The sequence below is a fragment of the Dendrobates tinctorius genome, unplaced genomic scaffold (assembly GCF_039654945.1).
Source record: "Dendrobates tinctorius isolate UK_male_01 unplaced genomic scaffold, ASM3965494v1 ptg000001l, whole genome shotgun sequence".
NCBI classification, from domain to species: domain Eukaryota; kingdom Metazoa; phylum Chordata; class Amphibia; order Anura; family Dendrobatidae; genus Dendrobates; species Dendrobates tinctorius.
Genome location: NW_027361669.1, coordinates 12,276,468 through 12,290,673, shown reverse-complemented (window position 1 = coordinate 12,290,673; position 14,206 = coordinate 12,276,468). Strand labels below are relative to the sequence as shown.

Sequence of the window (14,206 nt, the reverse complement as noted above, 5' to 3'; positions counted from 1 at the left end):
AATTTGTCAAAGTCCTGCGCGGCTTCAGGCTCTAAGTCATAATAAGCCTTTTGGGCCTCACCGGAAAGAAACGGGGCAATCAGGCCGGCCCATCGTGCCTTCGGCCATTTTTCTCGCACCACCGTCTGTTCAAACGTGGTCAGGTATGCCTCGACGTCATCTTCGGTCGTCATTTTCTGCCAGTACCGACTCACGTGAATCACTCTCGACTCGGCTTCCAGGTTAAGCTCAGGTAAGCTTGCCAAGCGCTGCGCCACCTGCTGGAGAAGCGAACGATCGGTAACTGTCATGTCCACCAACTCCTTCAGCTGGGCCATCATCACCCGATTAGCTTCTTGCTGGACGGCGGTGGACTGTACCAGCGCTTTCACCACGTCCTCCATGCTCATGCTTGCAACATGATGCCCGCATTCTCCACCACAATGTGATAAAACACTCCGGGATCGGCTTTGCTGGGGTCAAAGGTCACGTGCGTTCAGCATGAAACTCAGGCACAGAGCTGGGATTCGGGTGTAACTGACCCTGGGTCAGGTTTATTAACGGTGAAAGCAATGCAAAAGGAAATAAAACATAAAACAAATCCTTGCCTGTCCGGCACTAACTAAACAATGGACAACCTAACTACCAACTGGCGGGCTTCTCCCGTCCAGCCAAACCACAGTTACCGTGGGCACTGCTTTCACTCACGTGTGTCTCTCACACAGACAGGCTCTCTGTGTTCCCAGGCTGAGACACTCACACAACCACCTGGCATCCTTTTATATCCACCTCCCATTATTCATTAGCAGGCAGGTGTGATACTGACCAGACTAGGCCACATAGGAAAGGAATCTGGGCGAGATATACCTGCCCTCATCCACTATTCCCACATGATTCTCACAATACATACACACACACACATTGAGCTTTATGTATGAGATTCTACGCCAAGCATTTGCTGTGTCCCGGTAAGGCAATTCTGTTTTGAATTTTAATGTTTTGTTATACTTAATAAATTCATATTTAATGAATACTTGCGTAGGTTTCTCTTCTTTTGTCCTGGAATCCATTTTATCATTTCCAGGCTTTCTTTGCTTCATGTCATATTGAAGAGCTGCATATTACGTGATATTTACAGTAAGGACTTTGTGAACCCCTTGGTGACTAGGCCGAATTTTTAAAGTCTGACATGTGTCACTTTGTGTGGCAATAACTCTGGAGTGTTTAACATATGCCAGTGATTTTTAGATTTTTTTGTGACATATTATATTTAATGATAATGGTACATTTATGTTGATATGTTTTGCGTTAATTGCTATAAATATCCAAAATTTTACAATTTCTAAAAATTTGTAATTTTCAAACTTTGAATGATTATCCCTGTAATTCAGATAGTCATATCGCACAAAAACAATAATAAATAACATTTCTCTCATGTCGGCTTGTCATCAGCACCATTTGTAAAACGTTCTTTTATTTTGTTAGGATTAGAAGCTTTAGGCTATGTGCACACAGCGTTTTTTGGCTCTGCGGATTTTGTAGTAAAAACCACAGATAAATCCGCAGGACTATAGTCCTGCGGTTTATCTGCGGTTTTGCCTGCAGTTTTGCCCTGCGGTTTTACACCTCATAATAGATGAGGTGTAAAACTGCAGCGCTTCTGGACAAAAGAATTGACATGCTGCGGATTGTAAACCGCAGCAAAACCGCACAGAAAAATCCGCAGCATGTGCACTGCGTTTTCCAGTTTACCATTGAAAACAATGGTACTGTACAACGCACCGAAATCTGCTGCGGACCCACAGCTGCAAAAACGCTGCGGATCCGCAGCAGAACCTGCACCGTGTGCACATACCCTTAATATTGTAGCAGTAATTTTTCATTTTTTCAAGGAAAGTTACAAAACTTATTTTTTAGGTGCTTATTTTTTGGAGGGGACTATATACACTCGAAACCCCCCAAAAATGGTTTCTTTTCAGGAATTAATGCAAAGTGGCATGACGGGAAAGAAAAATGTTATTTTTACCACCTAAATGTTGCTAACTTTTGAACAGGTCACTATAGTCAGCATATTCTAAGTCCGTTACTGGGCAACCATCAGCAAAACACAAACATAATCTCACGGTGCCTATGGGGTTAAAGAGGCAGCCCCCATACTCTGTTAACCATCTAGAGGCTGTAGTCACTATTGACAGCAGCATCTAAAGGATTAAACGGCCCTGGTCAGTGACAATACCAATCATGACTGATGCAGCAGGGTGTCAGCTATAGTGTACAGTCGACAGTTGCTGTTGTGGCTCCCCCAGGAGTATGGTCGCCACAGTGGCTTTGCCGTCCTCCAGGGAGGGTAATGTCAGGCTTGGAGGCAATGATGGGTCTCTCTCGCAGTCAATCTATGCATACAACACAGTTCCACTCCAGGCCAGCAGGGGAAACTCTGAACTGGGATTAAGGGGAGAAGTGCTCTCTGAGGGCCAAGGGGAAGGAGTAGTCATTTAGTCTGCGGAGGATGAAGTGTGCAGACGTGTGGAAGGAGCGCTGAGATAGAGCTGAGAGGAAGAGCTCATCTCTGGAGAGAGCGCATGAACTGGAGCCTAGTCTCCACGGTTGTACGGATACTAACGGTCCTGCAACAGACACCAGAGGAGTAGGAGGCTGTAAATGCCTTACTCCCATCTAAGACTTGAGGGCACAACAGCAGCTTGAATAGTGAGCCGGGACTCAGGAGAGAGGAGTCCCAGAGAGAGGCTACAGCTGTCTGCCGTGCAAGTGAGGTTCTTGAGAACATCTGTCCGGAGGAACTTCAGTGTAACTCAGTACTGGGAGTACTTCATTCGAATAAGCGCTAGTAAGGAGACTGCACAACCCATCTGCTGAGAGAGAATCCCTGAATTACTTCCGGGCTAGCCTGCTCCAATACCATCTGTAATCAGGACCTGGACTGCAGTTATCAAGTAAAGGTACAGAAATTGCACCCCGCTGTGTCTTGTCTGCTTCCTACCTTTCCGGCACCGCTACATCCCCGTGCCAACCACATCTACACTGCCCTGGGACTATAGCTTCGCCTGAGGGGAGCTTTTACATCTTTGCTGCACCATACCATCAGTCCCAGCGGATCTGCATGCAGCGTCAGCTTAACACCTCCCTTGCCGAGCACCACAGGTGGCGTCACAAACTATTACATTCCACCATTCACATCTTCCTATTACTTGGGCGCCCAGGGCCACAGTCCGGGTCACCGCTGCTGTGACACATCCCACTGATACCAGCCCGGTACCGAGTACCCCACAGCCCTTGGAGGGCGACCCACTGTATTTACACCCATTAGTGTGTAAGGGTTAATCACAGTTTACTGTATTGCTGGAGATTTGTGATTTAATATATGATCTGGCCAGTAGAGGGCAGCAGGCTAAGGCCTGAGTTAGAGCACGGGGATTTTGGCAGTTGGTGTGCGGTTGGACAAAGGCAAAGAAGAGTCCAGAAGGAAGTGGAGGTGCTAATCCTTGGGAAAAGACTGGATCTGTTGTTGGTGACTTTGGTATGCGTTGTTCGGCTTGACTTGAGTCAATTTGGTGAGGACAACCAAGTACACAGCATCTTGGGCTAGGCCATGTGAGGCCTCATCTCTAAGGACTTGGGGAGGCCCTGCGTTGGAGAGATTGGCATTCCCTAAGAGCTTCAAGACGGCATTTCTGATTATTCGGGACTCAGCCCAGCAAGGAGCCTTCTGCTTCAGTCTCAGGACGTATCTTACATCAGAATATATATGGGCATATATAAATAGCCTTATAGTGGTCTAGTTAGTTAGGAAAAAAAACTTTCCTGTAAGAGACATTTTGAAAACTGCTTTAAATAGGTGATTACTAAAATACTGGCATAACACTGTAGTTTTATTGATTTATGCATAGAAAGGGTTAATGAGTAAGTCGATGTTGGAGGCTTTTTAACCCTTAAAGTCAGCAGCTAATAGGCACTTATAAACTGCATAGCAAAGTTACTCTATTATGCCCACAGTGGAGCTGCAGATAGACAAATCTCTGGTATAGAACTAAATGAAGGTAAAATGTCAGATCGGTAATATACCTCAAAGACTCAGTCGCTGTATGAAGGAGTTACTGGAGCATCAGCCTTCTGCCCCAACACGCCCCCCCGAAGAAGCAGGGTGAAACGTGTGCGTCAGGGCCATTATTAAGATAAGTGCAGTAATTGTATTTGTAACTTATACACTGTTTACCGACAATCCTTTTCTTTGGTTTTATAAACTGATTGGTAAATATTTAAAGTATATTATACTATCTAATTTGTGTGCGTGTTTGTTGACTGCTGCTGTACCCCTCATCCTGTGGCTGTACCTCATCTACGTTTCAAGGGGATGCTATTCACTTATAACTCAGCTCAGTTTTGGGTCATATTGGTGGTTACTGCTAAGGGGTTAAAATTTGATTCCACAAGCAGTAGCAATCTCTCCTACACATTTCGGGCCAATAGTCGCCCTTAGTTACAACAAGGGTCTGTACCGCGTAGTTATGAGAAAAAGTCAAGTAAATTGACTGAAATTTGAAGGATGCACAGGCACGGTTCGTGGAATCGGTCTATTCTCTCATTTTAACACGAAGAAATAAAGCTTGAATCTATATATGTAAACGCCTTATCGTGTCTGTCTGTAACCGAAATTGCGGGCCGCTGATCGGTCGCGGCCGCTAGGCCGCAACCAATCAGCGACATGCGCAGCTCTTTGTAACGGTAAGCTGCGCCTGCCGCTGACTGGTCGCGGCTGCTAGGCCGCGACCAATCAGCGGCAGGCGCAGGCCTTAATCTGTAAAAGAGAGAATTTAAAATAAAAAAAGTTATTCTCACCTTCCGACAGCCTCCTGTCTTCTTTCCACGCGCCCGGCCTCGTGTTCCCAGTAATGCTTTGCGGCTTAGACCGCTGATGACGTCATTCTCGCAAGAGCGAGAAAGAAAACCAACGTCATCAGCGGTCTAAGCCGCAAAGCATTACTGGGAACACGAGGCCGGGCGCGTGGAAAGAAGACAGGAGGCTGTCGGAAGAATAACTTTATTTTATTTTTTAATATTATTTTTGTACTGGGCCGCGACAGTGATTGGTCGCGGCTACAGGGCCGCGTTGCTGATTGGCCAAGGACAGAGGGCCGCGACGCTGATTGGTCGCGGATACACGGAAAGGGGGGTGAGGGGACCATGCATACCAGGATTGTGGGGTGAGGGGACCATGCATACCAGGATTGGGGGGTGAGGGGACCATGCATACCAGGATAGGGGGTGAGGGGACCATGCATACCAGGATTGGGGGGTGAGGGGACCATGCATACCAGGATTGGGGGGTGAGGGGATCATGCATACCAGGATTGGAGGGTGAGGGGACTATGCATACCAAGAACGGGGGGTGAGGGGACCATGCATACCAAGAAAGGGTGGTGAGGGTACCATGCATACCAAGAAAGGGGGGTGAGGGGACCATGCATACCAGGAAAGGGGGGAGAGGGGACCATGCATACCAGGAAAGGGGGGAGAGGGGACCATGCATACCAGGATTGGGGGGGGTGAGGGGACCATGCATACCAAGAAAGGGGGGTGAGGGGACCATGCATACCAGGATAGAGGGGTGAGGGGACCATGCATACCAAGAAAGGGGGGGTGAGGGGACCATGCATACCAAGAAAGGGGGGTGAGGGGACCATGCATACCAGAAAAGGGGGAAGAGGGGACCATGCATATCAGGATTGGGGGTGAGGGGACCATGCATACCAGGATTGGGGGGTGAGAGGACCATGCATACCAGGACTGGGGGGTGAGGGGACCGTGCATACCCCAAAAGGGGCGTAAGAGGACCATGCATACCAGGAAAGGGGGGAGAGGGGACCATGCATATCAGGATTGGGGGTGAGGGGACATGCATACCAGGACTGGGGGGGTGAGGGGACCAGGCATACCCCAAAAGGGGGGTAAGAGGACCATGCATACCAGGATTGGGGGGTGAGGGGACCATGCATATCAGGAAAGGGGGGTGAGGGGACCATGCATACCAGGAAAGAGAGGTGAGAGGACCATGCATACCAGGATTGGGGAGTGAGAGGACCATGCATTCCAGGATTGGGGGGTCAGGGGACCATGCATACCAGGATAGGGGGTTGAGGGGTGGCATGCATATCAGGATTGGGGGTGAGAGAACCATACATATCAGGATTGGGGGTGAGAGAACCATACATATCAGGATTGGGGGTGAGAGAACCATACATATCAGGATTGGGGGTGAGAGAACCATACATATCTGGATTGGGGGGTGCATTATTGCATTATTATTAAATCTTCAAAAATAAACTGCATATATATTCTAGAATACCCGATGCGTTAGAATCGGGCCACCATCTAGTAATTTTATAATGATCCTGATGCTGGCTAGCCTCTCTGCCGTTTCACAATATTGTGATTTTATGTTGATGTCTAATTTTTAAAATACTTGGAAATCTTGCACTTTTTACAATGATCACTGAACCACGCCGTAGGCTGACAATTCCTGCTCTGTGGAAATCACTTTTCAGCAGTTATCTCATTATCATCACAGGCTGTAGTATAATGAAAAATAACACCTATATATTACAAAGCATCACACCATTATGTGATGAATACAGCTGTCCTCTTCTTCCTACACAAGTCACAGAGCATGCCCAGAACACTTTCCTAGAGATGATAGTATGTACGTCTTAACCAGACACAACTTTCCTTTAGTCCACGTGGCAGTTGCAAATTAAATCTCTAAACTGTTGCTTCCACAGTAGATGAACAGAAAAAGCAATATGGATATCCTGATAATTCTGTAAAACAGATTATGTTTCAGTATCTTAATAATAAAATATCTAATCGATAGGCCGTGTTTACACACATGGCTGAATAACATCGATAGCAGAGGCAAAAGGGCAATACAATTACATTAAAGCTTGAGGTTTAGAAGCTCACCCTTTTTTTCTATTCCAACCATTTCATCTTGGTCTGTGTTTCTAGAGTTTGTTGTCCCTTGCAGAAGAATTGAGAAAAGTAGAAGATCTGGAGGACAATGCGATTAAAATAATATTACTAGGGTTAGACAATGCTGGCAAGACAACCATCTTGACGCGGCTTGCTTTGGAGGAAGTCAGCAATATAACGCCAACACAGGTATGTACATGGTATTATTTGGAATATAAAAAATCAACAAGTGTCCAAATACAAATACACAGGGCACTTCACATAATGATATACCACATTTCCCATATACCGCTATATAGGACAACGAAGAGATCCCAAAACCAAATTATTTTTATTTCATATGCAGATTAAAATACATACATTAAAAATGCAAAATGCGGTATAGGGGGCGCTAGAGCACTCAATAATACAAAAAAACAAAGGTCCATGCAGTTATATCAGTACAAGATGCTATAAATACAACATCTTATGGAGCATATACAATAATAATATGCAGGTATTAAGGCACATATACAATAAATGTTAAATATTAATAGATGCTCCAATGAGCTATCATATACTCATAAAAAATACCAAAATACTTAATGTTGTAAAAATTCTCATATGCTGGTATAAAGGCACACTAATATTAATAAATGCTCCAATGAGCTAAAAAGAAACACCTATTTTTACAATGTGCCCAAATCAAAAATACCCTATTGTGCCTTAAATCCATATATAGCACAAAGAAATGCCCCAACAAACATGTGCCATGGCTGATAATATGACCTGAGACAATAAGGAAGAAAAAATCTAGGTGTATAGTACCATAACAGGGTCCCAAACGGGAAGGGAATTCCCAACTCCGTCGGTAATCAATGCCTAAGACCAATCAGACTGTACAAAAGAATGGAGTCATATTTACCAGTAGTATAGAAAGATGCTCCTGGTGTCCCCTCACCCCGATGCGTGTTTCGCCGCCAGCTTCTTCCAGGGGGCGTCTCCACCCCTCGAACTGTCCAAAGTCCCACCGCTCTCTCTTGGAAAAACTCCACTTCTCACCAATCACACAATAACAGTTCCCATCACCAGATCACACATATAGCCAGCAGCTTTTGTTTTAGCCAAAAGATTTTTTAAGCCGCCACCATGACAAGGTAGACTCTTTTGGCCGGGCCATACTCTACTCTAACCTATTAAATATTTGATAAAATATCCAGTACAATTTAGGTATATTTTTATTTATTTTTCAATGTTTAAAATGACCAATAATATCACATACAGGGGACAAATACCACCATGCCACGACCAGGCACCATATTACCACCACATAATGACCAAATAATAGCACATACAAGGAACAAATACCACCACACCATGTCCAGACCACATATTGCCACCACATAGTGACCAAATAATAGCGCATACAACAAATTACCACCACATAGTGACTGAATACTACAATACTGATCAGTAATAAAAAAAAACCACAATGCTAATATCACCATAAAAAAACACAAAAATTGAGCTTTGTTTAAGTTGGTATACATGCAGCACATACACGCATGTTCACATTGGCCATAAAGCATACAGAACCTACAAAAGACAAAATGAGAGGTAGTTTTAATATCACAAAAATTGTCGTTATACACAGGAGATCTGTACTTAGTATGCAGTGTCTGTGTACAGGGAACACAGTGATTACCGGTGACATTATACACAGGAGTTCTGTATACAGTATCAGTGTACAGGTAATACAGTGATCAACAGTGACATTATACACGCGAGCGCTGTATATATTGTACAAGTGATACAGTGATCAATGACATTATACACAGGAGCTCTGTGTAAAAGTCATATAGTGATCACTGGTGAAATTGTACACAGGACCGCTGTATAGAGTATACAGTGTATAGTGTCAGTGCACAGGTAAAACACTGACTCACCAGTGACATCTCTAGGTGAAGTCCTTCGTCTTCGCTTTTTATCTTCATCCAGCACATACTGCCGTCACTTCTTCCAGCCAGGGCTCGTCTCTGCAGGAAATAACACAGTTATCTAGAGTACCGCTTGCAGGACACATTACTTATTTTTTCCCAAATTCTAAACTACACAAGATGAAGAAAAAAGGCAATAGTATTGCTCTGCACAGTAACAGTATCCTCAAAAAATAAAATAAATACATCACTGCAGTAATAATATCCCTTATTTAGCCCCTATGGTAATAATATCCCCCATCTTGGTCCCCATGTGCCTCATTCCTGGCTCCAGCCAAATGTTCTCCTATCCTGCCTCCATTTGATGTCCTATCCTGCCCCCTATGATCTCACCATCCTGCCCCATCTGTCCCATGATCCTGCCCCATCTGTCCCATGATCCTTTCCTGTCTGTCTCCATCGTATTCATACTGCCCCATGATCCTACACCACCTGTCTCCATCCTGCCCAATCTGGCCCATGATCCTGCCCCATGTGTCCCATGATCCTGCACCATCTGTATTCATCCTGCCCCATATTCCTGCCCCATCTGTCTCCATCCTGCCCCATGTCCCCATCCTGCCCCCTGTGTCTCCAATCCTGCTCTGTGTCTCATCCTGACCCCATGTCTCCCATTCTGGCCTTGTGTCTCCCATTCTGCCCATGTGTCTCCAATCCTGCCCCATGTCTCTAATCCTGCCCCAGTGTCTCCCATCTGCCCCCTGTCTCCATTCTGTCCCGTGTCTCCATTCTGCCCCGTGTCCAAATTCTGCCCCTTGTTTACATTCTGTCCCCTTGTCTCCCATCCTGCCCCGTGTCTCCCATGCTACCCCTTGTCTCCCATCTGCCCCTGTGTCTCCATTCTACCCGTGTCTAGTCTACATTCTGCCCCTTGTCTCCCATGCTGTCTCTATGTCTCCCATCCTGCCTCTATGTCTCCCATCCTGCCGCCATGTCTCCAATGCTGCCCTCATGTCTCCATTCTGCCCCTTGTCTCCATTCTGCCCCTTGTCTCCAATCTGACCCGTGTCTCCTTTCTGCCTCGGGCAGGATGGAGACACATGGTCCATGTGTCTCCATCCTGCCGGTGAAACATAGTGTGGCTTGCCGCTTTCAATAAATAATTTAAAAAAATCCTTTCCTCTTACCTAGCTGTGCTCCTGCAGCGATGATCTCCTCAGGCGTTTCAAGAGCGCACTTGCCGGCGAATGACAATGATGTCATACGCCGGCGACGTGCACGCTGACGTCACTGCCAGCCTCCGATTTGCTGCTGGGCCAATGGGGGTTAATGTCAGTTTTTCCCCTGCTGGCAATCTGGTGTTACTGCAGTTCTGCTGGGTCAGCTGATGCAGGTAGTGACCACTCCCACCATCCTTTAAAAAGTCACCTGATGCATCAGCTGACTGTTGGTGATACAGTTCCTTTCTGGAGCCAGCCTAGCAGGAGCATCTCTCTGGTGTCAGCCACATCTGATGTTGGGAGTTCAGGTGCTGTTGTTACCTGCGGTGTGAAGCTTAGCAGAGGTGTCCATAATCTAAGTTGTTTTTTCACCATCCCTTACTTGTTTGTCACTATTCCCTGAGTGCTATTATCTGTAGTGGCTAGGCTAGCACCCTTCACTGGCCAGTGCACTAGCCAGGGCAGTTTAGGTGACAGTGAGGGATGAAGTATCCTGCTTGCGGCGGAGGGAAGGACCTGCATAGGGTGTTAGGCGAGTGCAGGGACAGGCTCAGGTTGGAGCTCAGGTGGTGACCATCCCTCATTCCCTATTGGTAGGGCCATTCTCTCACCTATCCCATCCCCATTGTATGTGTGTTGTGCCGTTAGCTGACCGACCATCTGTTGGGTCGAGTCACTCCGTGACAGTCACCCCGTGACACCCAGGCTATTAATAACACATCTGTTTGCTTAGCCTTTCCTGGTTAATGTATGGGAGGCCCCAGAAATATAATGATGCAGGGTCCCTCCTATAAATTCAAATCTGCAAAGGCTAAACAGACAGCTGTGGGTTGATATTAATAGCCTGGAAAGGGGTGAGAGATATTCTGTAATCACCAGATGCCCATTCCATTGAAGCACTCGTCCCCTGTAAAAAAAAACCAGAAAAAATAAACAGCTATATACTCACCTTACGCCCATTCCATTGAAGCCCTTGTCTCTTTAAAAAAAGAAAAATAATACACCACCATATCCCTTACCTGACCGAGATACTGTCCCACACCTTAATTTATCTCAGCGATAACTGCTTTACAACCTGGACAGTGCCAAAAAGCGACCGTCCAGGCTGAATAGCAGGATACAATGAGGTGTTGCGAGCGCAGCTACAGTAACGAGCGATGATGTCATAGAGTTCACCTCTGGTCATTGTAGCTGCATTCCTTCACTGTGGCATGATAAACTGTGGTTACCGTAAATTCACCAGGAAAGGCTAAACAAACAGCTGTGAGCTGTTATTAATAGCCTGGGAACCTTAGGGACTATTATTGTCCTTTGTCCCAGGCTATTAACATCAGCCTCCAGATGTGGGCTTTCCCTCTGCTAGTTACGAAAACTTTGTGTGCCCCCACACCGTTTTATTTTATTTAATTATTTGTTTTACACAAGATGTACACAGCTGCTGCTGGGTACAACTCCCATCATTGTCTACTCGTTGAGATAAGATCAGCATGACCAGGAGACAATGATGAGCGCTACATTCAGCAGCTGGCCCCAGAGAACAGTGTGAACTGTACCGCTTCTTCCCTGGCACCGGTACTTGTCACGCTGATGACAACTCCCATCATTGTCTCCTGGTCACGCTGATCTCACACAAGCAGGAGACAGTGATGAGAGCTGCCTTCAGCAGCTGGCACCAGGGAACAGCGGAAAACCGCTTGTTCTCAGGAGCCGGTACGTGTAACACTGATGTCATCCATGTGTTATCAGTCCATGTGAAAAACTGTCATGTGTGCACCACCATTCAATACAATGGGTGTGTGTATGTCCGTATTTGCGGTCCTTAAAAAACGGTTTGCATACCAACATACAAACCGGACGTGTGAAGAAGGCCTTAACTGGGTTTTAATTTTTTAATCCACTCCTCTAGGATTTTTGGTCAGGTAGGTGGTCCTATCAATGATTGACAGCCATGTCAGTATGCACAATGATGCAAAGAAAGCTGTCAGTCACTGATAGGACCACCAACTGCACCGAGAATCCCAAAAAGAGCAAAGGATTCAATCATTAAATCACAGATTATACTAAATCTTTTCTCACAAAACTATATATCAATCTGCATACCCTGATGTACAACATGGTGCCTGCAAATTTAACTGCATTTTCAGGGTGACAGGTTTCCTTTAAATGTAACATACTATATTGCATTTCCTGTAATAAATCTATAATGTTTGAAAATACCCTTAGACCCCGTTCACACTATCAGTATTTGGTCAGTATTTTACATCAGTATGTGTAAGCCAAAACCAGGAGTGGGACAATCAGAGGAAAAGTATAATAGAAACACGTCACCACTTCTGGATTTATCGCCCACTCCAGGTTTTGGCTTACACATACTCATGTAAAAACTCACCTAATACTCAATGTGTGAACGTGGCCTAAGTGTATTGAATGAAAATAGTAGTTTCAAGTTTTTTCCCTTAAATTGTTTTCTTCTTTGTTGTGAAGGGCTTTAATATAAAAAGTGTCCAATCTCAATGTTTGAAGTTGTCAGTCTGGGATATTGGCGGTCAAAGAACAATTCGTACCCACTGGAAGAAATACCTTGGAAACACAGACTTATTGGTGAGAATAAGATAACACTAAATAAGTGCTCTGCCAGTGTTACCCCACCTTGTCATTCGCCATAAATCTACAGCACAGTAGTACTCTCATCCCAGTAAATGCATGCTCAAGATACTCTATAACATTTCGGAACCTCACACACGTACACCTCCAAATTTTTGAATAAAAGAAAGAATGACAGACAATTGCGGCGCACACAAATTTTGCCAACACCCCTGACCACTCCCCAATCCAAGCCCATTTACCATTTCTTTCTCTCGTGGCAGGAGGAGTTGTCAGAGAGGTGGTGGTAGTGGCAGTTGGGACTAGAGATGAGCAGATCGATTCACGGGTCTGTGGTTCAGGATCCAGGTCGATGGCAGCTGGATGGGAGACCATGAATCTCTAACCTTCCAGGTTCGCCGGTGCAGCTTTTGATCAGCCAGGGCTGGCGCAACGTCATCTGTGCGTCCTGCTCATCTCTAGTTGGGACCTGTGGATTTATTTTTCGCTCCTTCATTCACAATCGGAGCAGTCAGAACTTTCTCATCTTTATGTGGTTTCACTACATGACATCTGCATTTTTGTGTCTGGAAGGCCATGTTCACATGTTGCAGAAATATTGTGGGGGGGGGTTTCAGCAGATGTCCAAAGCAAACTACACAATAACAGACTTCTCTTCCTTATTTGATGAGTTTTTGGTGCAGATATGAAGCCGTGTTTTTTATAGTTCAGAAAAGTATTGATTCTGCACTTAAAAAAAATAATTGACGTTTTTTACATGTGTTTTTTAGGCTCCACATAGAAGACAAAAGAGGAAAAAAAGCACCAAAACTGCACAGTTCAACAGCATCCTTGAGTGCAGAGCGGGCACAGATATTATGAAATCACATCCACTTTGCTTGGACAGAAAAACAGCAGAATTTTTGTGTAATAAAAAGGAGCAGAAAATGTGCAGCATTTACGCTAAATGTCAACAAGGTCTTAATTACCAAGGAAACTGGATGTGATTCCCCCGATGGTTAAAAGATGCTGTTTAACTCTGCATTTTTGGTGCATTTCTTTTCTTTAGGCTTATTCTGAAAAAATGCATCAAAGAGCAGAATCAAAGCTTTTCTGTAGTATTAAAAAAAGAGTTAAAAACTCTTCTTCACATCAGCCACAAAATCGCATCAAATAAGAGGGAAAATGCATACAAGAAATGCAGCAAACACGTAATAACCAGCGAGGATTGTTATTGCGTTGTATGATGTGGACACCTGCACAAAACGTGCAGAAAAAAAGCAGCCGAAAGAATGCAGCTTTTACGATGTGTGAGCACGGCCTCAACATTACAGTTGTATTACATTTTTTATGTGTTTAATAGAGAAAAAATATTAATCACACCATTTTTTTACTTCATTTACCGATCCTCGTAAATAATCTGACTTCAGTGTTGTGCAAGCGGTTACCATTACAGTACACAAAAAATAAAAAAAAAAATTCAATTACACAAAAATCGCCCTATCACATCACAAGTGATTG

General features: G+C 44.9%; 1 protein-coding gene across 1 annotated transcript in view; it reads left to right on the top strand.

The window, feature by feature from the left end:
- Window positions 1-14,206, top strand: part of LOC141082363 (ADP-ribosylation factor-like protein 3) — a 111,078-nt gene that overhangs the window by 12,725 nt on the left and 84,147 nt on the right. The window contains exons 3-4 of the mRNA XM_073566333.1: window positions 7,003-7,155; window positions 12,587-12,703. Of these exons, the coding sequence (XP_073422434.1) occupies window positions 7,003-7,155; window positions 12,587-12,703 (270 nt within the window). The remainder of the gene's footprint in view (window positions 1-7,002; window positions 7,156-12,586; window positions 12,704-14,206) is intronic.